The 23,226-nt window shown below is 38.5% G+C and overlaps 1 protein-coding gene across 1 annotated transcript; it reads left to right on the forward strand.

Moving 5' to 3' along the window:
• Positions 1-2,089: 2,089 nt before the first annotated feature.
• Positions 2,090-22,302, forward strand: SUCLA2 (succinate-CoA ligase ADP-forming subunit beta). The gene is made up of 11 exons (XM_066176168.1): positions 2,090-2,225; positions 3,562-3,745; positions 12,048-12,147; positions 12,343-12,505; positions 15,180-15,308; positions 15,728-15,866; positions 17,258-17,419; positions 17,501-17,643; positions 19,927-20,047; positions 20,374-20,462; positions 21,494-22,302. Exons 1-11 carry the CDS (start codon positions 2,139-2,141, stop codon positions 21,566-21,568), a joined length of 1,392 nt encoding a protein of 463 aa, XP_066032265.1. The 5' UTR covers positions 2,090-2,138; the 3' UTR covers positions 21,569-22,302.
• The last annotated feature ends 924 nt before the right edge of the window (positions 22,303-23,226 follow it).

Here is a 23,226-nt window from a genome sequence, read left to right on the forward strand (position 1 = left end):
AAATCCAGGCATTTTTACAGTCCATCCCAGTTAAACAAGTTTTCACAGTCAAGAGGATATCAGATAATAAAACATTCAGATAAAGTTCTCCATACAGCTGTGTATCAAACTCTAGATAATGGCAGCAGCTGCCTCAGTCTTTCTAGAAGTCCTTCAATATTGCCAGCTATGTGACATTTCTTCTTTTGATGTATAAGGTAAAAACTATCTTCATCTCCAAACTGGAAGGATAAGTCACTTCTAGTGAGAAGAAGATACAGTAGTAGTTGTAATCTGAATGTTTTACAGCCATTTGCTAAGGCAAGAATTATGAGCCCAGAGAGAGTTGTCTAATTTTACTTCCAGTAGCAAGCAACTGAGTCAGGATTTAATCCCGGTTTCCTGACCTGCAGCCAGTACTTATCTCTGAACAGTAGCTTTGGGCTTTTAAGGTAAAGGTTTGACGTTTTGCCAAACATTTTGCCAAGATCCATTACATCCTCTTGTAAATGTTGTTGCAAATCCTTTCCAGGGCGGAGGTCATTCTGGGGAGTATCCTGGAGTTAGGAGATTTCTTTGTATGTGGAAATGGCATCCACGTACTGCCCTGTGACGAACTGCAGCAGGTCCTGTGACTAGTGAAGAGCCACCGTGTATACAGAGAGCAGAAAGAGAACAGAGTTCAAGTGCTTTTTCTTCCCCTTGGCTGGAAGAAATATTTTATCAGCTGTGGTGGGAAATCTTGGATGGTCTATCCAAATTTTGCAGCTGCTTACAGGTTCAGTGATACATATTCCTACCTTGTGTGTCTGAACACATAGGTGCAGAGCTAAGCACTCTGCAGAGCTCACTGCAGTGCTAACAGGTGACAATAACACTAGGTCAGCGGGGGACCAGGAGCAAAATAACTGAACCAGAATTAGTCCATCTTTTGCAATACTCACCCAAGGAGAAGTTATGATAATGCATTTTCAGTTTCAGAACAAAAAGAGGCAACTCATTCAGTTCTTTATTGGATAATTCAAGTTACAAGACTCAAGAAGAATCACAGCTCCAACATGGTTTTCCTTCACATCAGATCTTGCATTGATATTTACATTGTATGAAAATAACTGCATTTTCCCTTATTATTGGTAGATGACATTCTTGTTCCAATTTCCCAGGCCAATGCTATTTTCCTAATTACCATTTTGTTTTAAAGGAAAAAGCTTTGCCTCCTTGTGAATCACAAGGTCTGGTCACAAGTTTCTGCAGGGACACCTGTCCCCTGCTTCAGTTCCTTAGTGACCTGAGTCAACGCCACCGAAGTAAAAGTACAGACACCGAATTGCAGAGGGGGAGGTGCAGTGTGGAGCTGGGGGAGGCAGAAATGGGGGTTTTGGCATGGGGAAGGGGCCTGGAATGGGTGGGAGGAAGGAGCTGCAAGATACCTAGAAATACAAGTTTTCATTTCAGTCATAGAACCACTGAATGATTTGGGTTGGAAAGGACATTAAAGATTATCTAATTGCAACCCTCTGCAATGGGCAGGGACACCTTCCAAGACACCAGGTTACTCAAAGCCCCATCCAGCCTGGCCTTGAACACTTTCAGGGATGGGGCACCCACAGCTCCGAGAAACCTGTTCCAGTGCTTCCCACCCTCACAACAGAGAATTTCTCCCTTCTGTCTAATCTAAACCTGCTGTCTTCCACTTTAAAACCATTCCCCCTTGTCTTATGCAAGAATGGGTGTGTTTGCGTTGTTGCAAGGAAACACCTCGAAGTACGAAACCAAAAAAGTAATCCTCAAGGGTGAAAGTACTGAAAGTTCTTCCATTCTGAAGCTGAGCTGGGAGAGAGTGTGGACGTGGCTTAAGGGAGCTGTGCCCCTTTCCTCCGTTTTAACACAGGTGGTGCCAGCCGAGGCCGATGCGGTCGGAAGCTTGTGGCCGGATTACAACCCACTTAGGATCCTTGCGAAGCAAAACGAACCTTTATTAAAACCAAAACGGTGGGAAGAACGAGAGGCCGGGAAGCGCCCCTCAGGGCCCCTCCTCCCGGCGCCGGGCGGGCGTCATTGCGGGGGCGGGGCCGCGCGCGGCGCTTCCTGCCCCCGCCCCGGCGCGAGTGCGGCGCGTGCGCGCTGCCAGGGGCACCCGAGGGCGAAGGGGCTCGGCCATGGCGGCGTCCATGATCTGCAGCCGGGTGGCGGCCGGGCTGAGGGGCAGCGGCCTCCGCGCCTCGCTGGGTTCCACCGCGGGGAAGGTAGCGGCCGCTCGGGAGCGGGGGTGGGCTGAGCTGGGCCGGGGCTAAAGCGGGGGCGCGCCGGCTGAGGTGGGGGTCGAGGTCGCTCCCTGCGAAGCGCCGGCGAGAGGAGCGTCCGTCTCAGCCCAGTCCCGCCTCTGTCCTGCCCTGCTCTGCGGCGGCGCTGCCAGCCCTGTGCTCACCTTTGGTGTACGGCCCCCGCAGCTGCTGTTCTTGCCTGTGGCGAGTCTTCCCTGCGTGGTTCCTTTTCCCTTCCTTTTCAGCGCCCTCGTCTCCTATCTTGTTTGGAAATCCCCGTGTTTGCGTCTCCGCCGTCACCTTGGTCCTAGGAGGGGTCGGGCTGTGCCGGTTAAACTCCTCTTCCAGCTCGCACCTCGCCAGCCTCTGCTCTTGGTTGTTGTGGATGCCATTCGGGGGTGCGGGCTTGTTTTTGGCTGCAGCACCGCTGGGAAGCGGTGGCACGAAGGAGCTGGGGAGGCTGCAGTGTGTGACACGGTGTGTGACGCTCGCTGCCGCCTTCTCCTGCCACGTACTGGGGAAGGTCGCCGTGAGTGCCCCTCTCCAGTTACACGCAACCTCCCGGGGCCAGCTCAGCTCCTCTCCCTTGGGGTCCTGCCAAGGAAAGGACGTCCTGCTTGGAGAGGGAATTCTTTGGAGGCTGCATAGGCCCTGTCTATTCGCTAGCTTGGAATGCTGTAGTAAAGTTCATGTGTCGTCTGCTTGTTTCCTGTATTTGAAGTGAGATGAAGCCTTAAAAATCCAGCTGGTCAGAAACTTCCTAATTCAGGCCGTTTTTTGCAGTGCTTGTGCCAATGGTACATACTGAAAAAATAAAAACAAGTGCAAAAGTTTGCTTTGTATGTAAGTTTCTTTTGTAATCATTTTACCATGAGTCTTTTGGTGCTTTTCTGTGTTCATGGGCTAGCTGAATTCTGTACGATTCCTGCTTTGTGTGTGTATAAAATTAAGATCTTGTTTGCATATAGTGAAATACGAAAAATGCAGCAAATGATTTTTTGATTGTTGTTGTTAATTTTTGTGCTACAGTCCTTGTCAGTCCAGCAGCTTCACCAGCTCTTTCCCCCTGCCCAATAAAACCTCAAAAAATCAAATACCAAACTTGATATGAATGACTAATGTGGAAGGGTAAGATTAAATGTTCAGGTGTTTGCACTGGTACACCAAAGTGGCCTTGTTTAATATGCAGGCTTTTTTTTTAACCTAAAAAAGGGGGGGAGTTTTTCACAACAGTCACGGTCTTTCTTTTTTTTTTTTTTTTTTTTTTTTTCTTCTTCTTTTTCCTTATTTTTTTTTTGTTTTTGCCCTTTTCCTTCAGGTACTTGCTGGAGGTCCAGGAATACTCAATAATCATGGGTTTCAAGTGCAACAGCAGCAACAGAGGAGGCTATCACTTCATGAATACCTGAGCATGGGACTGTTGAAGGAGGCTGGCATTTCTGTTCCACATGGAGTGGTCGCCAATTCGCCAGATGAAGCTTACAAAATAGCAAAAGAAATAGGTATAATATTAAAGAGAAAATAGACAAATGGGCATGGGATTGATACAAGGTGTACCTGCTTTTTCTGTCTTTCTTGGTAAGATGTTGCTTGGAGTTCTGAATATACCTTCTCTTTTAAGAGAGCCTTCCCTGTGAAGCAACCTTCTCGTTAAGAAGCAGTAGGTCAGGTATACATTCTATTAGCTTAGACTAATATAACTACTTAAACTTCTTTGAGATGAGTAATAGACTCTGCAAATCCGGGATTTCTTTCTACTTTCAGCAAGGATAGAGGAAGTCTTGTGAGAAGAGTTTCAGTGGTGGTGACAGCTCACCATATAGAGAACAGAAGATGCAAACCATACTTCTCTTTAGGCTACAAAAGAAGAGTAAAATCCTATTCCTTTGTGAGTGTGTTTTTCTAGCTGAATGCAGCTGCTTCATACAGGAGGGGAGGACTTTGATGGCTTGTTCTTATATGCCAGATTCCTGGCTTGTTGATGAAAAGTATCCAATCTCATTTGCTGTTTGCTTAAATACTTAATTTAGAATTGAGCTTTAATTTTGGACTTGACTTTGCCTATTAATTTGCCACTTTACCTGTGTGTCCTAGTAAAATTTTGTCTAATTTGGATTTAATATGGAAGTCAGCTTGTATTGTGTCAGGCATTAGATGGTGTGGGGTTTTTTGGTTGATTGATTTGTTTGTTTGGGGGCTTTTCTTAAAGTCCAGGATTTTTTTTTTCCTCCCCAAACGTATTAGGCTTGTCGCAGAGTTTTAGCGAAGGACATTGGTCATTGGACATTGTCGTATTCTCCTGTGCAAATGCTCAAATCTCTATTTGGCTCCAAATGGATACGCTCATAGTGATTCCTGAGGTTGTAGGTTTTGTTGGATTCATTTCAGTTTTATATGTAGATTTAATGTGAGAAACGAGATCTGAAAAAAATGATAATTTTTCTCCTAGAGCAAGTTATGCTGCTTTGTAATGTAGAAAAGAATGGAAAAGCTGCTTTTCCTTCCGACATGATGTCCCAGAAATTCAGGTATTGTCAGATACCTTCTTTATCTCATTTCTGTTAGAGAGTAAGTGATATGAAATTATAATAATTTCATTAATATGAAAGGAAATTGCTAAAATACTTCTGAGAATGGTTTACATTTCAGAACCTTGCCTTCTGTTAAGAGTGAATTTATAGCATGATCAAAACTTCCCGAATCAGGCATACCCCTTTTCTCTGCTTTAATATCTGCACAGATATTGCTGGAGGAAAATGAGAGAACCTTTGTTTATGGCTCTTTAATCAGCAGCCTAGAAACCCATAGGTCAGGATTCCTTTGTTTTGTTCTTGCTCAGAGGGCTCCTACAGCAGTGTGGGTATCTCTGGCTGCTGATTTATAGCTCTGTGTCATCCCTGTGACATCATAGGTATGCCTCTTCTCTGGAGTATGCGACTCTGTGCAATTTCTTGGGGATCAAAAGAATAAAGTTGTGAAGTGTGTGAGTTGGCATCCTTTAGTAAAGGAATTCAGGGCTTCTGGTTGTCAGCCAAATATTTTGTTGGAGTCGGTGCATGGTTGATGCTGTGGCTTTCTTTCATACTTGAGATGAGGAAGGGAAAAATTCCCAAAGGGAGAACACACACTGGAGGAGCTTGAGGTTTTGAAAACTCATTTTGAGTGCTGACATATTATTCTTTGCTCCAGTGTTTTGGATTTCTTTGTTTTTGTAGGCATTTAGCTGCTAGCTTTCATTTAGTGCTTAAAAAAGAATCAGCAAAACACAAACCAAACCAATTTCTATCAGAATGAAGAGTTCACTTTTTTTGATCCACCCACTTGTTGATTTTTGTTCAGTGGGAGTAGTTGCCAGTAGATATGAAATTATTTTTTGTTTCTTTTTATATACTTTATCAAACATTTGTCTAGACCATTACAAAGACAGTTGGTAGTACTCTGCTCTGTTTCCCTAGTGCTGATTCGCATGTTCCTGGTAAATTTACACAAAGCAGACTTTCTGACTAAAGGTTGGATTTGGCATTGAATTTCTGCCCTTTTGCAAATACTTCACTTAGAAATAGTTCAGTTTTTATCCCAGTGTATAGCAAATGCAAACTTCTTGTTAACAGAGAATATAATAGGTTAGCTGTGGCTGTAGCTAAATCAGTGTTACATAAGGATTTTGCTTAAATTTTGAAAAAAAGTGAGCTGAGTAAGTTCTGTTCCAAAGCTTTGATAAGAGACTGCAGCGTGACTTGATTGTCTTCAAGTTTATGGTTGCTCTTGGCCATGTGTGTGTTCCAGCTAGCACTGTGACCAGTTCTGGCTGAGAAGCTGATATGTGTGTGTTATCAAGAGCATGAACAATGAACCTGAAGACTGTTCAGTGAACAAATGCTTGATCAGTGTGATGGCAGATAGCTCAGCAGAACGCACTATTTGAAATGAACATTGCTGTTTGTTAAGAGACACTTCCATACTGGGAATGTATTGTTTTAACTCAGGTTTTGATGCTTCTTGATACCTTCCTCTGGTAACAGTTGAGTGGAAGGCAGTGACATATTGTGTGCTTGTCTGGGTTTTTTTTTTAATAGCATATATTTCTATTCATGATGATTTGAGAAGTAAGACTTTTTAAGACATTAATATCTTGAAGCTGCTTTTGTGTGCTGGTGGTTTTGTTGGGTTTTCAGGTAATGAATCCCACAGATTTATGCACGGCAGACTCTCAAATTTTTGTAAAGTATAAAGCTGTATAAAATAGGAGATGTTGGGAGAGTGAGTGCAAAACATTTCATCTTTCTATATCAGAATTCTTGAAAGGAGACTGAAAGCTCCTGGAATTGAGTCTGCTACTTTGGCTGTTACATTTTAAGAGGTCCAGTGCAGCTCAGTGTCTGCGTGGTTTGTAAAGAATGTTCTGTTTTGGTATGCTTTCTATAGAACAGCTCCAGTTACTGATTTGGCTCTATTCCTGCTGACAGTTATGTGATTAGTAGATGGTTTTTTCAGACCTTTTAGATTTTTTTCAATGTTACTAAGATCTTTTAAGTGCTTTTCAGTGTTATTTATTTTTCTGTATGTTGCTTAAACATACAACTTGTCTCTGTTAAAAAAACTTTAAAAAGTAATGTGTAAACCTGGGTAGATTTATAAATGGAAAAGGTTTGATTTAGTCAGAAATCAAAGCTTAGGACCATGTGTGCAATTATTTTTCTAGGTAAAGTGCCAGCTTTTGCTTTATTGGCTCTTCAAACGACAAATTCCAGGCACTGTTGCAAAACGCTGGGTTGGTTTTTCCTTAGTGTATGCCACACCCACCTTGGCTGTCTGATTTTTTGGGGGTTTTCTAGTCTATGTCATAGTGAAAACTCATGTCTGTCATACTTCTATTTATAGTATTCTTTGGTTGTTTTGCCATTATCAGTTTTCCTTGTTGGGCAGTTATCTATTTTCCTGATGTCTTTTAGGTTGTCTGAAACTCCAGAACGTTTATTCAGTTGCTCTAGGAGATAGATACATGATGCATCTATCTAGGAGATAAATGATGATCTAAGGTGACAAATTTAGACAGAAATGCCCCAGGTGTTAAAAAGTCACGCAATTATGTTCCTACTTACCTGGTCAAAATCTCTAGATAAACAGCAGTAGTAGTTTAGAAACCAAGCATTTACCTACATTCTAGCAAATGTTATTTTCTTTGGCATCTGAATCTTACATTTTGCTTCAGCCTTTGCTTTCTTCTGTAGTCCTTCACTCCTTTGAAGTTAAAATATCAAAACATATTATTGTTGATAATCCACTAATTAAAATAAATTTGTATAATCAGCACATTCAAATTTTGACCTCTGTATTTTAATTGCTTGACTTAAGCTGTTGCCAAAACCAAACCAGTCTTGTGAGCTGATGACGAACTTGATGCAGTTGGTTAATGTCAGGAAGTGTTTGTGTAGAAGATATTTTGTAATAGCAAAACATCTGTCATCTGTTCTTTTACCTGACTGGTATGGTCCTTTCAGTGAAAGAATGATTATTCCTGGCACATAATTATTTCAATAGTTATACTTTTGATTTGCATGCAATGAGTCTTCTAACACTCAAAAATTTCAAATACTGAATAATGTGATTTTGAAGTTAAAATTACTGATAGCTATACTTACTAATAAAATGCAGACAGTGTACTCTGAAGAGATTCTCTGCTCTGTGGACAGAATTAGGGGTCAGCATATTGTTTACGTTGACACTTCTGTTAGTTACAAACCCATCTTTTCTCTTCCTAATGACAGTAAATACACCTGTGTGGTTTAAACTTTGGGTTTTTTTGTATCCATGCAACAAGAAAAAATTAGCTTGTGTTATAAATGGAAGGTTACTTGTTCAGGTACGAGAACTTTGAAATGCAGACTGAAGTAAAAGCTACAGGTCCCTGTCTCTCTCAGGACAAGTTTGCATGAATGGTAGTTCAGAACTTGATTGACGCTTGTGTTACTAACCTGTTGCTGCCCTTTACTCTTGTCTGTCTTGTTGGAATGGATCAGGCTTGCATGGTTGTTCAGAAGGGGTCTGTAATATGTGGAAGCCAGTACCTCTGCTACCTATAGTATTGGGCAGAGAAGTGGCAATTAATGTGATTTGACAAAAGTCAAAATGGAAGCTTGTAAAGCAGAACACTTTAATCATACCTGTCTGCTGTAATCATTGGACTTTCCACTTGCACAGAAAACTTCAGAGATACAGTGGAACTATGACCCTTCTTACCTCTTAATAAGCTTAATAGAAGATTATATTTTACATGGATGTCTTTCTGTTTGCCTGCATGCATTGATCTTTCTTCCAGTTTGAAAGCATAAGTTACGGAATCAGAAATTATTCCTTCCAAAAAATAGATATTACTGTTGATAGAAGTGAAGATGGTTTTGTTTGCTGACTGTGTAACTCTTTCACTTTCTGGTTAATAAATGATTGTTGAAGGTGAAACCTGTGGTGTTAGTAAATGTATAGATTTTTGTTGTCCTGAACAGAGGAGTGCTAAGTCAGTGTTCTGATTTCAGACACCTATTCTCATTGGTATCTACTCTTAATTTTCTAACCACTTCCTAGTTTTTCAGGCTGTTGTACTTATATGTGCTTATAAGGGCTGACTGCCATTAACATGGAATTGTGATGTTTACCAAATGCTTGTTCTAAGATTTGTGCATTGGCCTTTTTATTGCTTGCCTACATGAATTGTACTGGTGTTCTAGTGCCTTGTGTTAAGGCTTTACAATTTGTTACTGCTGCTGAAAGCTGAGTCCTGCTCAATCAAGTTGCTGTATGCATGTGCCTGTCATATGGTGCACAAGTCTGCAGAGGCACTGTCTGTGTGCTGGATGAGCTTTTGCCTTCAGGGAATCACTGTTCTGATATGCTTCAAGGCATGATAGCACAAGTGCTTCTTCTGGCGCAAGAAATGAGAATGGAGTGAAAAACTGAGGGCTGGAGGCAGGATGGGACTTCTGTGGTGGTGTGTTTGCTGGCATAAACTGTATGTGGGTATCTGCTCTAGAACAGAAACTGCTATTTTTCATTGAAGCACAAGCCTAGCAGTATTTCAAAGCCACATAAGCAAAAAACAAGGGCACAACTGTTGATACTGAGTAGAAAGCCATGGGAGCTGCTGGTTTCCAAATTTTTTTCTTGGGTTACTGTGTATCAGGAGTTCTTTGTTGTGTCAGGTTGTGTGACAGTGCCACTGCTGGAACACTGCAGATGAGGTGTGTGACCAAACACTTGCTCTTGTTTGAGAGTCATTTTCAAGAGGGGCTGTGGGAAAAAGTTTGTTGAACAGTGAACTTTCTGCATGATGGGTTGTGGTTTTCTTGGGATGTACTATCTTAGATTTGTTTCAGTTACATCTGTGCAGCTTAATTGCTTGTAAGCATAGCTGCTCAAATAAACCTTGAACTTGTTTATGCAATCAAGCAGCTAGTTTGCAGTCCTAGAGGAAAACAATTTGCAGATCATTAGTAATCTGCGCATTTAATGACTCAGTTGTTGCATAAAGGTTAGTCCAATGATGTTAGGGCAAAACTGATTGTGAAAAATTGTAAGTTGTTTTTCTCACACTCTTTTGGATGTCTATATCTTGACAAAATATTATAATGCATAATAATAACAACTTTTTAAAGAAATATCTTCCAGGATCAGGGCAGTGTCACATTTAGCCCACTACTCTGCCTGAGAACAAAATAACATACTATTTAGGGCAATTCTTAGCCTGACTATTTTCTGCAGTCCATTACTCCTCATTTCCCTTCGGCACTCATATTTTTTGTCTTAAGAATATCAGCGAGAATATCTCTGCCCAGTCCCTTTTGACTCTTCTGTTCTTTCTTCCCACCTCTTGGCAGGCTTCCTTATATTTTGTGTAAAGAAGGGTCTTTTTTTTCTTGCACTTTTAAAAAACTGACTTCCTTGGTAGGTGGCCTTTGTTTTTGGCTGATGTAGAGCAGAAACCAGAATGAATGATGTACATGTAGTTGTGTGTTCTTGCTCTGTCCATCACAGGTATGGCTGAAGACCGTAATCATGTTGTTGCTTTCTTCTCCTTTGATCGATTTAAGGATGTGCTGAGCTCATTTCTTGTAAGGAATCTCTTAATTTCAGTGATCATCTTAGTTATGAATTTACTTTTATGCCCAGAGCTGAATATGTTCCAGCTAAGATCTTACTAGAGCTTTAGTTGTGATCTCATTCGACTTGCTCAGGTTCTGCTCTTTGTTGCTAGGGGAAGTAATTGCTACAAAGAAGGTGCCTGTGGGTGAACTTCATGGCTTTTCTGAAAACTTCTCTGTAGTTGCAGCTTTTTATTTTCTGGACTTAGTGTAGGAAATGGAAAACAAGCTTTGTACTTAAAGTGATTGCATAAATGTTGTCTTGTGTGATTTCTATGAAGTATGTTGACTTGATTGCTGTCCAGTAAAAAAATAGTTATCTTTAGGAACTGAATTAAATATTAGGATCATAGACTGTAGTAAATCAATATATACTAGTATGTTTATAACCCTCATGCCTCTTCTGCAAAAGAGCTTTAAAATCATGTTTGAATTCAGAGATCTGTTGTTAGGTAGACACTCAAGAAGTAAAATCAACAGATAGGTAATTGGGAGGAGTGACTTGAGTCTTCTACTCATAGCTACCCTAGCTTTGTCATATGGTTTGAGTTTAGTTTCACCTGTCCAGGCAGGACACAGGCCAAAATAGGAACCAACACAACTTTTGTGTCTGTCATAACCTTCCTCAGTTTATGCTGTGGCTAGTTTTGCTTGAGTACTGTAATCTTTCTTATGCATTTCCATGGTTCCCTTTTAACATCCAAAGGAACAGAAAGTTCTTTTTTGGCTTGGATAGATCAGAGTGGCTTAGCTGATGATAGCATTAGAAAAAATGGGATGTGATGGATAAATGTCAATGGGACAGTTCTTAACATCTTGCAGTCTAGGTGCTGTCTGTACTCTGTGTGAGTGAACTTGAATAATAACTAGAACTTCAGGTTTTTTTCTTTTATCATCCTAAATGACTTGATGAACTCTGTTTCTTGGGTTTTTTTTTTGTTGTTTTTTTTTTTGTTTGTTTTGTTTTTTGTCTTTCAATGACAATTCAGAATATCCCAGTTGATTTTTGTTATATTCTCACACTTTACTTTTTAAACTCAAATGCCCAGTTTCCCATATCTAGAAGAATATATTGTAAAGGATTTTTAAACAGTTAAAGCCAACTAAAGGGCTTACTTTGCCTACTCTGGGAAGAATAGTGGGTTTGTTTAGCCCTCTGACTTCTGCAAAGCACTCAAGCTTTTGCATTAGTTCTCTGCTGGATGGAAGCCAGAGTTGACCTGGCAAGCTGACTTGGGTAAGTACTATAATTACATATCATTGCTGGGAAGGTTATGGTTTACAGGTACAAGGTTTGTTTGAGGAAAACCTTGCATATGGTGTGTCAGATGTTCAATTTCATCTTGTTAATAATCCGTGAGGTGCTATTTCTTACTGGGTGCTTAATCATCCAAGACTCCCAACACCTACTAAAGATGTTCAGACCACCCGCATTTTTGGATTCTAATTTACCAAAGTTTGTTCACAGAACAGCCTAAAGCTGCAGATTGTTTGAGATTCTTGGAACAATCTGTGTGAATTACGATATAGTCTTTGATTCAATGTGTGTGTTTTGAATGGTGGGTGTGGAGAAGGGGGGATAAAATTAAAGCAGCCTTTGTTATTCTACCTGAAGCAATTTGTTTTAATAGTCACAGATGACAAATTTTTGGGTTTTCTTTCGTTCTAGGTTCAAAGGATCTTGTGGTAAAAGCACAGGTTTTAGCTGGTGGTAGAGGAAAAGGAACATTTGAAGGTGGCCTCAAAGGTGGAGTGAAAATAGTCTTTTCGTAAGTTCTTTCTAAATTATCCAACCGAGTGAAAAACTCCAGTGTTTCACATTATGGATTGAACCTATTGCATTCTTTAAAACCAGTGTTTTAATTATTAACCTTAAAATAACAAAAATTAGATAAGACTTTTTTAATGCTATTTCTAGTTTTGCAGCATTTTCTTTGTCACATTCTGAGCTTCTTTTATTCTAGTCCAGAAGAAGCAAAAGCTGTCTCCTCCCAAATGATTGGAAAGAAGTTGTTTACCAAGCAGACAGGAGAGAAGGGCAGGATATGCAATCAAGTATTTATCTGTGAGCGCAGATATCCCAGGAGAGAATACTATTTTGCAATAACAATGGAAAGGTCATTTCAAGTGAGTAATATTAGAAATAGAAGTAAGCTAATTAACTTGTTACAACTGAATTTAAAAAAAATCAACAAAACTGTTTACTGTATTGTTCATTTGCTTTTGAAAATCAGAAGTATACAAGCTAAATTTTGTTTTCCAAAATATCTGATTATATGATTGACTTTGTTTTTAAATGCTGTAAAGATGTAATGCTACAATTTGAATTTACAGAATAGTAATGAGTATTGGTAGCCCCGGCTGAAGTTCAGAGTCACATGGCCAAAGGGGAGATGGGTAGAATAAGGGGGTAATTTTCATTTTGGTTTTAATTTGCATTTGCCTACCAGATTATGCAACTTAGTTTAAAAACACAGCTATATGTGTGCATGTAAATATACGCCCTATTTTTGAGTGTCAAAAAGAAGATAAGTGACAGTGTTGTGGAAGAGCAAATGGTCCAGCATAATCCAACATCCTTTTTCTCCAGTGTGTGACGGCTCCTAGAGGTGTACTGGTGTGTCCCTTGATTTTGAGAGTGCTGGTAGCTGTCTTATACTAATGCTCTCCAGGAAATGGATAGGAAGATTAGGGCCTGGAGGTCTGTCTTCAGAGCTTTCAGGAAAATGAAAGCCAGTGTTTTCTGCATGTATGGGCTGTATGTGTGGGTATGTAGTTTTTTAGGTTACAATTCAAATGTGGTTACTGAAATTTGTCAGTGTTTTCTGACAGACAAGTGTTCTATTTGGAGCATAGAACATGAATTGCTAAGTAACTTTAATGAAGCCAGGATTTGGAGCAGATCTTGGAACTTTATTTGCTGAAGCTCATAAAAACTGGGTTTGGTCTGTTCAGATGCTTAAGAATTTGCAGAGGCACTGGTTTTGGTAATTAGGGGATATTTAAGTATGAATGAAATAGTCTTCTGTGGAGGAATGAAGAAACTAGTCTAACACTTTTTTTTTCTTTTGATAGTAGTATTACAAATTAAATATTCGTTCCTTTTTCTTCCTCTGTAGTGTTCTTTTTGATAGGAAAGTATCAGTTGGGTTGAATTATGTGACTTGAGCATGTCCATTGTGATGGGTACTGGAAAAGAGCAGGGAAGATTCAAATGTTACCATATGCACCACAAGGTGGCGTTAAAATGCTGTAAATGAACAGATTTTAGACTTAAAATTGTGTCAGCAATAAGCAAGGATGCTTATGGAAATAAAACTTACTGTGACTGAAGCAAATTAGATAAAGAGGGGAAACATGTTTTCATTACTTGTTCTTGCTCTTGTATAAAAGGTAAATCTTATTAGCATATATTGATCATACTCCGTAGGCTGTTGCCTTTTGATAGGGATGTGCTTTGTTTTTCCTGCTGACTTTATAAGTCGCGTTTTTAGATGTGCTTGTAATTAGTGTAACTTGTATAGAATGCTTAGAATGAGGAATTGCGTTTCAAAAGAAGGTAGTGTCAAGACTGAAAAGCACAGTGTTTATTCCTGGTGTTGCAAACCTCTTCCTTTAAGGAGGGGAAAAATGATTAAAATAGTCAGCTCAGACTGGAGCTTTATGACTTGGATATTATTTGCCCGCAGGGATTTGTGTTTTAAGCAAAACTGTTCACTTTGGTCAATTCTGTGGAATGATGAGTTATTTTATGATCAGTTTGTAGCTTACTGCCAGTTCAAGGGAGGAATATCCAAAAATGTTCATTGAGTTGAACCTTGCTATTAGATGCAGGATAATTTGCCAGCTATGTATTTCCATTTGGAAGGATGGTAATGGGAAGGGAGTGGTGTGGTTATTAAGCATGTTCTCTGAACCAGGGTCACATTTCCTATGATGAATTGTCAACAATTATAAGGCTGTTTAATCTTTGAGTTCTGCTGATAGGAAATGCTGCCTTAGTACATTCACGTTCATAATCCATGCATGAGTGGTGATAAGGGAAGGTTGATTGAAGGGATCCAAGTATGTCTTGGATCCTGTGAACTGCAGGAGAGATTTTTAGGTTCCATGGTAGCGAGTCGTTCATGTTTTTGTTGAGATTTGGTTTTTTAAAAAATAAACTCAGCTGCAAATGCTGTCAATTTTTTTCCCTAATTTCTTTTATTAATGAATAGTTGAGTGCAGTTTTGTGTTGCTATGACTTACTTTCAGTGAAGGCTTTAGTTATTGAATGTTGTGATCCTACTGAACAGGTATGGTTTGCAGTAATTTATCACTAAGTTCTGGAGACCTCCATTTGTTCTTGGAGTTGGAGCATGGCAGAATGTATAAATGGGTGCCTGGCATTTGATCTGTGTTTATGTAGGAGTGAGTGGAGAAGGTAGAGGTGCGAAGGTAGTGAAACCTTCTCCGGTGGCACCTAAAAGATGAAATCTGTGGGATTGTGAAGTTGAATCTTTCTATCAAGATTTTTAAAATGGTATGTTTGTGTTAATTGTTTTGCTGCTGCTTTACAGAGGAAATCTTTCCTTGTTAGAAGAAAGTGGACCTGACATATACTTCAATGCTTGGAAAGTATTATTAAAAGATTTTATGTGGAGGTATTGAGTAGGTAGTAACACTCTCTTCAGAGCATAGGAGAAAAATGCTCAAATAAAAAAATTTCCAACAAGAAAGGTTTTATTTATCTTACGGGAAGAGCTAAGTTTCAATTGTGTGGTATAAAAGTACTTATGATTTTTTTTCCTTTTTGTTCTAGGGTCCTGTGCTGATAGGCAGTTCTCAGGGTGGTGTTAATATTGAAGATGTTGCTGCAGAGAATCCTGAGGCGATAATTAAGGAGCCCATCGATATAGTAGAAGGCATAAAAAAGGAACAAGCTGTTAGGGTAACTGTTCATGTGGGAAGGTGCACATTACTGAGGATGGGAGGGTTGCTTCTAATTTTTGTATAGGGTGTGTGCGTTCAACCTGCTGAGTTGTCTTAAACCCTTGTTTAAAACATATTTGAACTAGATATTTAAGTATTTTCAGGTACATCAGTGTAAATCAAACTGCATGGCAGTACTTCGTCTAGTTTTTATACAGCTGTGCTAAGGCATATCATAAAAAAATTTCATTAGTGCTTTTTAAGGATAAATGCAGTCTTTTGTATGGAAAACAATCTGTTCAAACTGAAGTGTCAGTTTGGTTTTTTCCCCTAGTAGACAGGGCAGGTTCTACATCTACAAATTCAAATGACATTGACATAATAGCTAAACTGAGACACCTTAACATGAGTTAACAATAACCGTTCTTTTACTTTCAGCTTGCCCAGAAAATGGGGTTTCCTCCTAATCTGGTGGATGAAGCAGCTGAAAATATGATCAAATTATATAATCTCTTTCTGAAATATGATGCTACCATGATAGAAATAAATCCTATGGTGGAAGATGCATCAGGAGTTGGTAATGTTTCTTACTCATACTCTTAGTGTAACACCTTGACATTTTTGTAAATCTTGGTTGCTTCTCACTGACAAAACTTCAGCTGTCTACAGCAAGAGGAGTTAGTATTAACTCCTCAACTCAACATGGTATGTTGAAAAACAAATTTAATAAAGCAGATAAATTTGAGAATCTAGATATAGTAGGAATCTGCTCTTAATTGCAGTAATTGAAATATGATCTTATGTGTAAGTAACTTCCTTTTTTAGTTTTTAAATTTTTTTAGTAAAGAGCACATCTTCCCAGGATAAGGCATTCTTGGAAATCAGGTCTTTTCAAAATACATAAATTGAAACTTGAGCCATCTTGTGTATCCAAAATTAGTACTGTGACAGTAACCAGAATAGTAGCAACAACTAGAAATCTCCTGCCTTTATGACTCGGGCATTAGGAATAACTGATGGAGTGTGATGTATTGAAAGACTGTAGAGGTTTAAGTAATATCTTGATGTTTATCAGTTTTTTAGCATATCCAATTGCAGAATAGTTACTTAATGTTCAATCACAGCCAATTCCACTTTACAAAAAAAAAGCCTGTTGAGAGTATTTGTACTTGAACTCAGATACAACAGTTTGAAATTTAAATATGAATGTAGTATTTTAATCAAAATGTGTAATTACTGTTACTGGGGTGGTTTTTGTGGTTTTTTTTAAAATAATACTTAAATGATCAGTATAGAGGAGTTTTTTCCATCTGTTTCTTGTGCCTTGTTATTTTTATATCATTTTCACTGAGGGATAGAAATTAAGTGATACACTTGTACAGACAGAAACTTAATTCCAATGTAAATACTGTAGGTTTTCTGCTTGCTACATCTTAAGTAAATTTACTTCTGTGTGTTTTTTTTCTGACACTTTTTCTTCCAACTCAGACACTTTTTCATTGTGTTCCTGTGTGCTTATAGTCATGCACACATTATATATGTTTATTCTAAAAGCAAAAACTGAGATGGATTAAAAAAACTCAAATCAGGTTTAGACCTTCTGTAAGGATTAGTTTTATGGTAATTACTTGTGGTGGTGCATTCCCCCCTTTTCCAGGCTGCAGTGTGATCTGAGGAAACATAATTTGCCCAGATTTATCAAACAGCTTGTTTAAGCTTCTTTGGGTTTAGAGTGTCTCAAGAAATAGTTGTCTTTCCTTTTTGTGCATAACTGATTATATGGAGAAACTGGAGAGAATCTTGTAATTTTTGACAGTGGTTCATATGTCTTTTTAGCAAAACTTGGTGTTTGGACGGCGTGACCTAGCTGCCAAGTTTGACTTCACATACTTTTAACACGTTCATGTAGCAGTTGAGTTGTTACTCTGCTGAATGATGGTTGATAATGGTGGGGTTTTTCCCTTTCAGTGATGTGTATGGATGCAAAGATAAACTTTGACAGCAATTCAGCCTATCGTCAGAAGAAGATCTTTGATCTGCAGGATTGGACACAGGAAGACCAAAGAGACAAGGATGCTGCAAAAGCAGATCTCAACTATATAGGGTTGGATGGAAACATAGGCTGCTTAGGTATGCGCTATTTAAAGAATTTTAAATGACCTAATGGATTTGTAAACTGCATTCCTAAATGTTATCTTTATTCTCATATAGTCAATGGTGCTGGTTTAGCTATGGCCACAATGGATATAATTAAACTTCACGGCGGAACTCCAGCAAACTTCCTTGATGTTGGTGGTGGTGCTACAGTGCAGCAAGTGACAGAAGCCTTTAAGCTTATTACCTCTGATAAAAAGGTGAGGGAAGAGTTGGTATATCGAGGTCCTACACAGTGGTAAAACAGGCTGTGAATTGGAAGACAATGCTTAGTGCATGTTCTCCAGAAACATGTTTTTTTGTAAGCACAGAACTAGAAAGAAAGAAGATAGAAATCTTAGCTTAATCTTGGTGCAGATGAAGGAGGCCTAATAATCTTACTGAATTTTTAAACATTTTTAAATAATAGGGTTTTTGGCTGTGTACTGAGTAGGCAGTTTTGTGTCTTCTGGTTGAAGTTACAGCTGCATTTGAATCTTTCCAGAAATCTTGGAGTCAGAAACTCTCACTGTCTGCTGTTTAAACAGAAAGCAGTATTCAGTTGGTTTTCCACTTTTTTTTTCTTTTGGACCAGTTTTGCAGCTGGATCTGTGTTTTGCATAGAGTTGTAGAGATGAGTATTTGCTGTGTTGTGCACAAACAAGTTTCTAAGGTACTGATTATCTATAATGTAAGATAAAAATAACTTTGTAAGGGGCTTGGAAGGGCTTTAATGTTTCTCCTATTAAAAATTTAACAGAAGTGCCTGAATATTATTAAAATAATAAATTGGTTGAAACTAGAGGAAGAGCTTTTCCACAAAAATAATGTGAAGGCTGGCTTGATGGTCTGCACAGAAATGCTTATCCCAGGTGAAACTTGACAGTTTGGGGCTTTTTAAAAATAAAGAAAATTATTTTAAAAAGGGTAACTGTAAAAGGTGGGAATGATTTGTGAGACCTGCTAATAGCATGCTGCTTTTGCACCACAATTTTGTGTACCACTTGCTCATCTTTGGAAAGGGCCAAAAACAAGTAGTGAGTGATATTCCAGAGGACCTTAGTCTCTTTCTTATTGGAAACACTTATTATGAAATGCAGGGTCTGTAACATGCTCCAAGAGTGTTACAGAATCATTTAATCATTTAGATTGGAAAGGACCTTTAAAATTGAGTCCAGCCATAAATCTAACACCGCCCAGTCCTGCACTAAACCATATCTCTAAGCACCACATCTACAAGTCTTAAATACCTTCAGGGTTGGTGACTCAACCACTTCCTTGGCAGCCTGTGCCAATGATTAACAGCCCTTCTGGGGAAGAAATTTTTCCCAATATCCAATCTAAAACTCCCCTGGTGCAATTTGAAGCCATTTCCTCCTACTGCTTTTTACTTGGGAGGAGAGAGAACCCCACCTTGCTACATAATTTCAGGCAGTTGTATAGAGTGTGATAAGGTACTCCCTGAGCCCCCTTTTCTCCAGGCTAAACACCCCCAGCTCCATCCTCATAAGACTTGTTCTTCACACAAATTGAGGGAACAGTGAGGGACACAGTCGCAGAGCACCTGAATTGCAGAGAGAAGAGAAGAAACAAGGAGGAATCTGAGGGTTGCTGATTTGGGAAAAGTTTTTGCAATGCAAATTCTCTGCTGGTGTATGGACAGAGGGTGTCCAAACAGACTACTTAGGACAACTTTTGCTTTCTTCTTTCTTTCAGTTGCTCCCTATTTTATCAGAAAACAGTGACAATAGCTGGGATTCCTGGTGCTGTAACTCAAAGAGCAGTGCAGCCCATTGGTGTCATGGACTCTGCTCAGGGTTCAGTTCAGGACTTGTTTGCAACAGCCGTCTGAGGTGCCAGTCTAAGTTGCCCATTAGTTGCAGGAGCAAGAACAATGCCACACAGAGGAGCTAATCTAATTGCAAGATAATGGGAGCCAAGTTACTCTTTAGGAACCAGTTGCACAGGAATGTTTTGTCTTGCCAAGTTTGTTTTGTCATCTAAAGCTGTCTACCCATTTTGGTTCCTGCTTTGTTTCATCTTCCACCTCTGACCATGGTTCTTTTTACCCTTCCTTTCTACCGCTTTAGTTCCCTTAACTGCTAGCTTAATCCTCCTGAATAAAATATATTTCAAGTAGCTTATCTCTAAGCGTGCTAGCTTTTAAGTGAACTGTGTAAACAGGGTCTTGTGTATGAGTTTTTAAAATTTCCTGTTTTCAGTACATGAAGTTACTGGTGTGGGGATACCTCTGCTGGACTACTGTTAGCAATGGAAAGATAAATAGTTGACAGATAGTTTCCTGAAGTAACTGCTCTGCTGTATGTGACTCTATAGAACTGTAGTTTGTTTGCTGTTCTGTGGAACAGAAATGTTCTGTCTTTTGCAGAGTCCCTTAATAAAATTAAAGAGCTTGAATTATCCTTAGGCTGAAGGCTATGTACTGCTTTCATCTGATGTGTCTCTGGCCATTTTTAATGTGAATTTTGTCATTGATTCTGTAGGTACTGGCTATTCTAGTAAATATTTTTGGTGGCATTATGAGATGTGATGTTATAGCACAAGGCATCGTTATGGCAGTAAAGGATTTGGAACTAAAAATCCCTATTGTGGTACGGTTGCAAGGTGAGTGTACTTCATCTATATTTGATTATATTTCTCTCTAATTGACAGGTTTTACTGAGCTTGTATACTGTGTAGCAAGCTGCCTGTGAGTTGAAGTCAACGGAGAAAAAAAAACCTTGAATTTAGATGGTGAGGATTGGCAAGTTAATAAAAAGAGACTTCCTGCTTTTTAACTACTGATGTTATTTTCTAGATTTATTCACAAACTTTTGGAACAGGCTTCCAAATATAAGGGACTAGTAGGTAGTAGTAGTAGTAGTAGTAGTAGTAGTAGAAGTAATAGTAATCTCCTGTCAATAAGAGTGGCATTCTGTCTGTTTCTGAAGGTACACGAGTTGATGATGCCAAAGCTTTAATAACAGCTAGTGGCCTCAAAATCCTTGCGTGTGATGACTTGGATGAAGCTGCAAAAATGGTAAGATAGCTAGTTATGAATATTCTTTTCAGAACATAGCATCTGTTGCAGAGTATTGAAAAGTGAAAACTCCATTTGATCAACTACAGGTAGCTTAGGATAAATCCCAGTGCCAGTTGCTACCAGTGCCTGAAGCAGATATTTTTTACAAGTTAGTAAGTGCATAATTTGTCAGGGGTACAGCTATGCAGTCAGAAGCTATTAAACCCCACAAACCAGAACCAGAACAATGATCAGGTCTACCACTCCCCTTGGTGAGGGAATGGCTAAGAGTTTAGCTTTATTAATTGGGAGAAAATAGTTAAATTGAGGTGGCTGAAAAATGCTATGTAGCACTTCCTTTTATCAACCACTGTATTTCAGTGTGCATGATTAAAACTATGGTTGATCATCCTGTGGCCTCGTAAGAAAATTAGATATTCAGATGTTCAGATACACTGATTTGTGTGTGTTGCTTGGCTTTGTTTGTGGAAAAGAAAGTTGTACTAGAAATGTATAGCGAAAAAATTAGAAGATACCTGGTGGATTTTGTGTCATGGGGAAACTTACAATTTTTTTTTTCCAAAGATCCACTTACTCAGTTATAACATTCCATTCTAAGCAGGAAATAATTCAGAGAGATTTAGAGTCGTTATGCAGGAGAAGGTGAGGCTCCTTAAGGTATCAAAAGAGGATCCATAAATGCTTGCAACAGAAATAGCTTCTAGATATATAGAATTTCTTGTGAGTGGCCGTCTCAACACCTCATAAAATAACAAGGTGGCACATAAAATTTAAAACTTGGCATTTTATCAAGATACTTTGTTATAAATGAGCAGACTTTTTTAGCTATATGAGATGTTTTCTAGAAGACTTGATTATCTTTCATTTAAAAATGATTAAGAAGTACTGAGCTAAATAGTAACCCCACTCCTAATCCCCTCTAATAACTTACTGATGATTCCCTGGTTTTAATTTTGTTTAATAAGATTGATCCAGCTCAGTCAAGTTAGGATTGTTTTGAAACTAAGCTTTTATTTTCTGTTTTTCAGGTGGTGAAGCTGTCTGAAATAGTAAGCTTAGCAAAACAAGCTCAGGTGGATGTTAAATTTCAGTTGCCAATTTGAGCTGGGAAATGTCATGCCAGTGTCTAACAAGTTCTCTGAAATACTGTGTTCTGTGGGAAATTTTTAATTTTTCTTTTGTGTGGAGGTTTTGATTGACAGGCGCACAAACTGAAGCATCTGGTCTTTAATGTTAACATTCAGAATGGTCAGAATTCTTGTAAAAGTGTGTATTGCTGATATTTAGTCTTTTTAGTTGTTATTCTCAAGCCTCCAGCTTCTGCTGCAGAATGTCACTTGCAATATACTTCTGCGTTGTCTAGGGTAAAGCTTCTGGTTGAAAAAATAATTATTCTGAATAAATTTTGAAGTTACTTTACTTGTAAATTTGTATTAGCCTTGGTTAAAAGTAAATATGACTGGATTATCTAGTTGTCCATGTGGAAGAATGTATTGAAACGGTATTTTATGTTGGAGACATTTGTACTTAGCAGTATAATGGACATGAGCAAACCAATCATTATTTATGAACAGATGCATTTGAACTTGATCAGAAATATTTTTAGAAGTCCTTCATTGAAGTGGCTGGTAACTCTTCTGGACAACGTGTTAAATCACTACAAAATATACTGTAGCACTTAGATTTTCACAATTTCTGGTCCTCACGAAAGAGCATTGTGTAGTTTTATATACAAACAAGCATTTACCAAGCTTCAAGAAGACAGGATAAATAGAGAATTAAAATGTCTATTGTACATCGCTAATAAAATTGTACATTAATAAAGTATCTCCCAAAACTTTTACTCTCTTGCTTTTATATGTTACCATTTTGATAAATTGCATATAGTCAGGGATACAGCTGTAATTTAAGACAGCAAACTAAAACCTTTTTAGAAGTAAAGTTGTAGTGCCGCATATGTTAATTTTTTTCCTCCCTGAAATGTGCTGTGTGATTAAAACCACGTGAACTCTTGTTGAAAAGCTTGGACAGATATCATCATGTGATATCTTGCTAAAATATATCTCATCTCTGCATAAATAAATACACAGGAAATTGTTGCTTCTTGGGGAAATATTGCTTCTACTAACAAATGACCATTAATTTTTGTCACTTTACTTGATTTTCACATTACATTGAACTTGGAACTTGGATGATGATCCATTTGCTGCTTAGTTTCCAAATGAGCACTCATTTTGTGTTTGTATTTTGTAGGCTTTTTTGTTTGAAATGTTATTTTCTTGGCTAATGATAGTGTAGTTTTATCTGGAAATAATGAAGCCACCTCTGTGGTGGGCATTCAGAATGGGAAATCATACAGTGATGAACTAAGGGCTTAAAAGGATTATATGAAATGTAAGAAAATCAGTAGTGTGCTTATGAAGAAGTGGGGTATTAAATGAAAAAACTTTATACTAGCATAGTGTATTTCAGTAATCTTTTTGGCAGTAGTAAAGAAAATCAGCAGAAGTTAAATTATCTCCAAATTTAAACTGGATTATTTTTGATCCTAGCTGTTCTCTCACAACTGAATACTGTGTGCTGTTGATCCAGCATGCTAAATTGGGCTTGTGGATGTGCTTAGAATTACTTTTATTCAGTAGCCTTGAATTGAATTACAGAGATGATTAGCTTGAATACATCTGTTAAGCATTGAATAATTTAGAGAACATAATAAAATTTTAGCATGTGTGTTTGCTTCTAGCTTTTTTCTGTTTACTTC

The sequence above is a fragment of the Chamaea fasciata genome, unplaced genomic scaffold, assembly GCF_029207755.1.
Source record: "Chamaea fasciata isolate MVZ Bird 193981 ecotype frontalis unplaced genomic scaffold, bChaFas1.0.hap1 SCAF_2, whole genome shotgun sequence".
Lineage (NCBI taxonomy): Eukaryota > Metazoa > Chordata > Aves > Passeriformes > Sylviidae > Chamaea > Chamaea fasciata.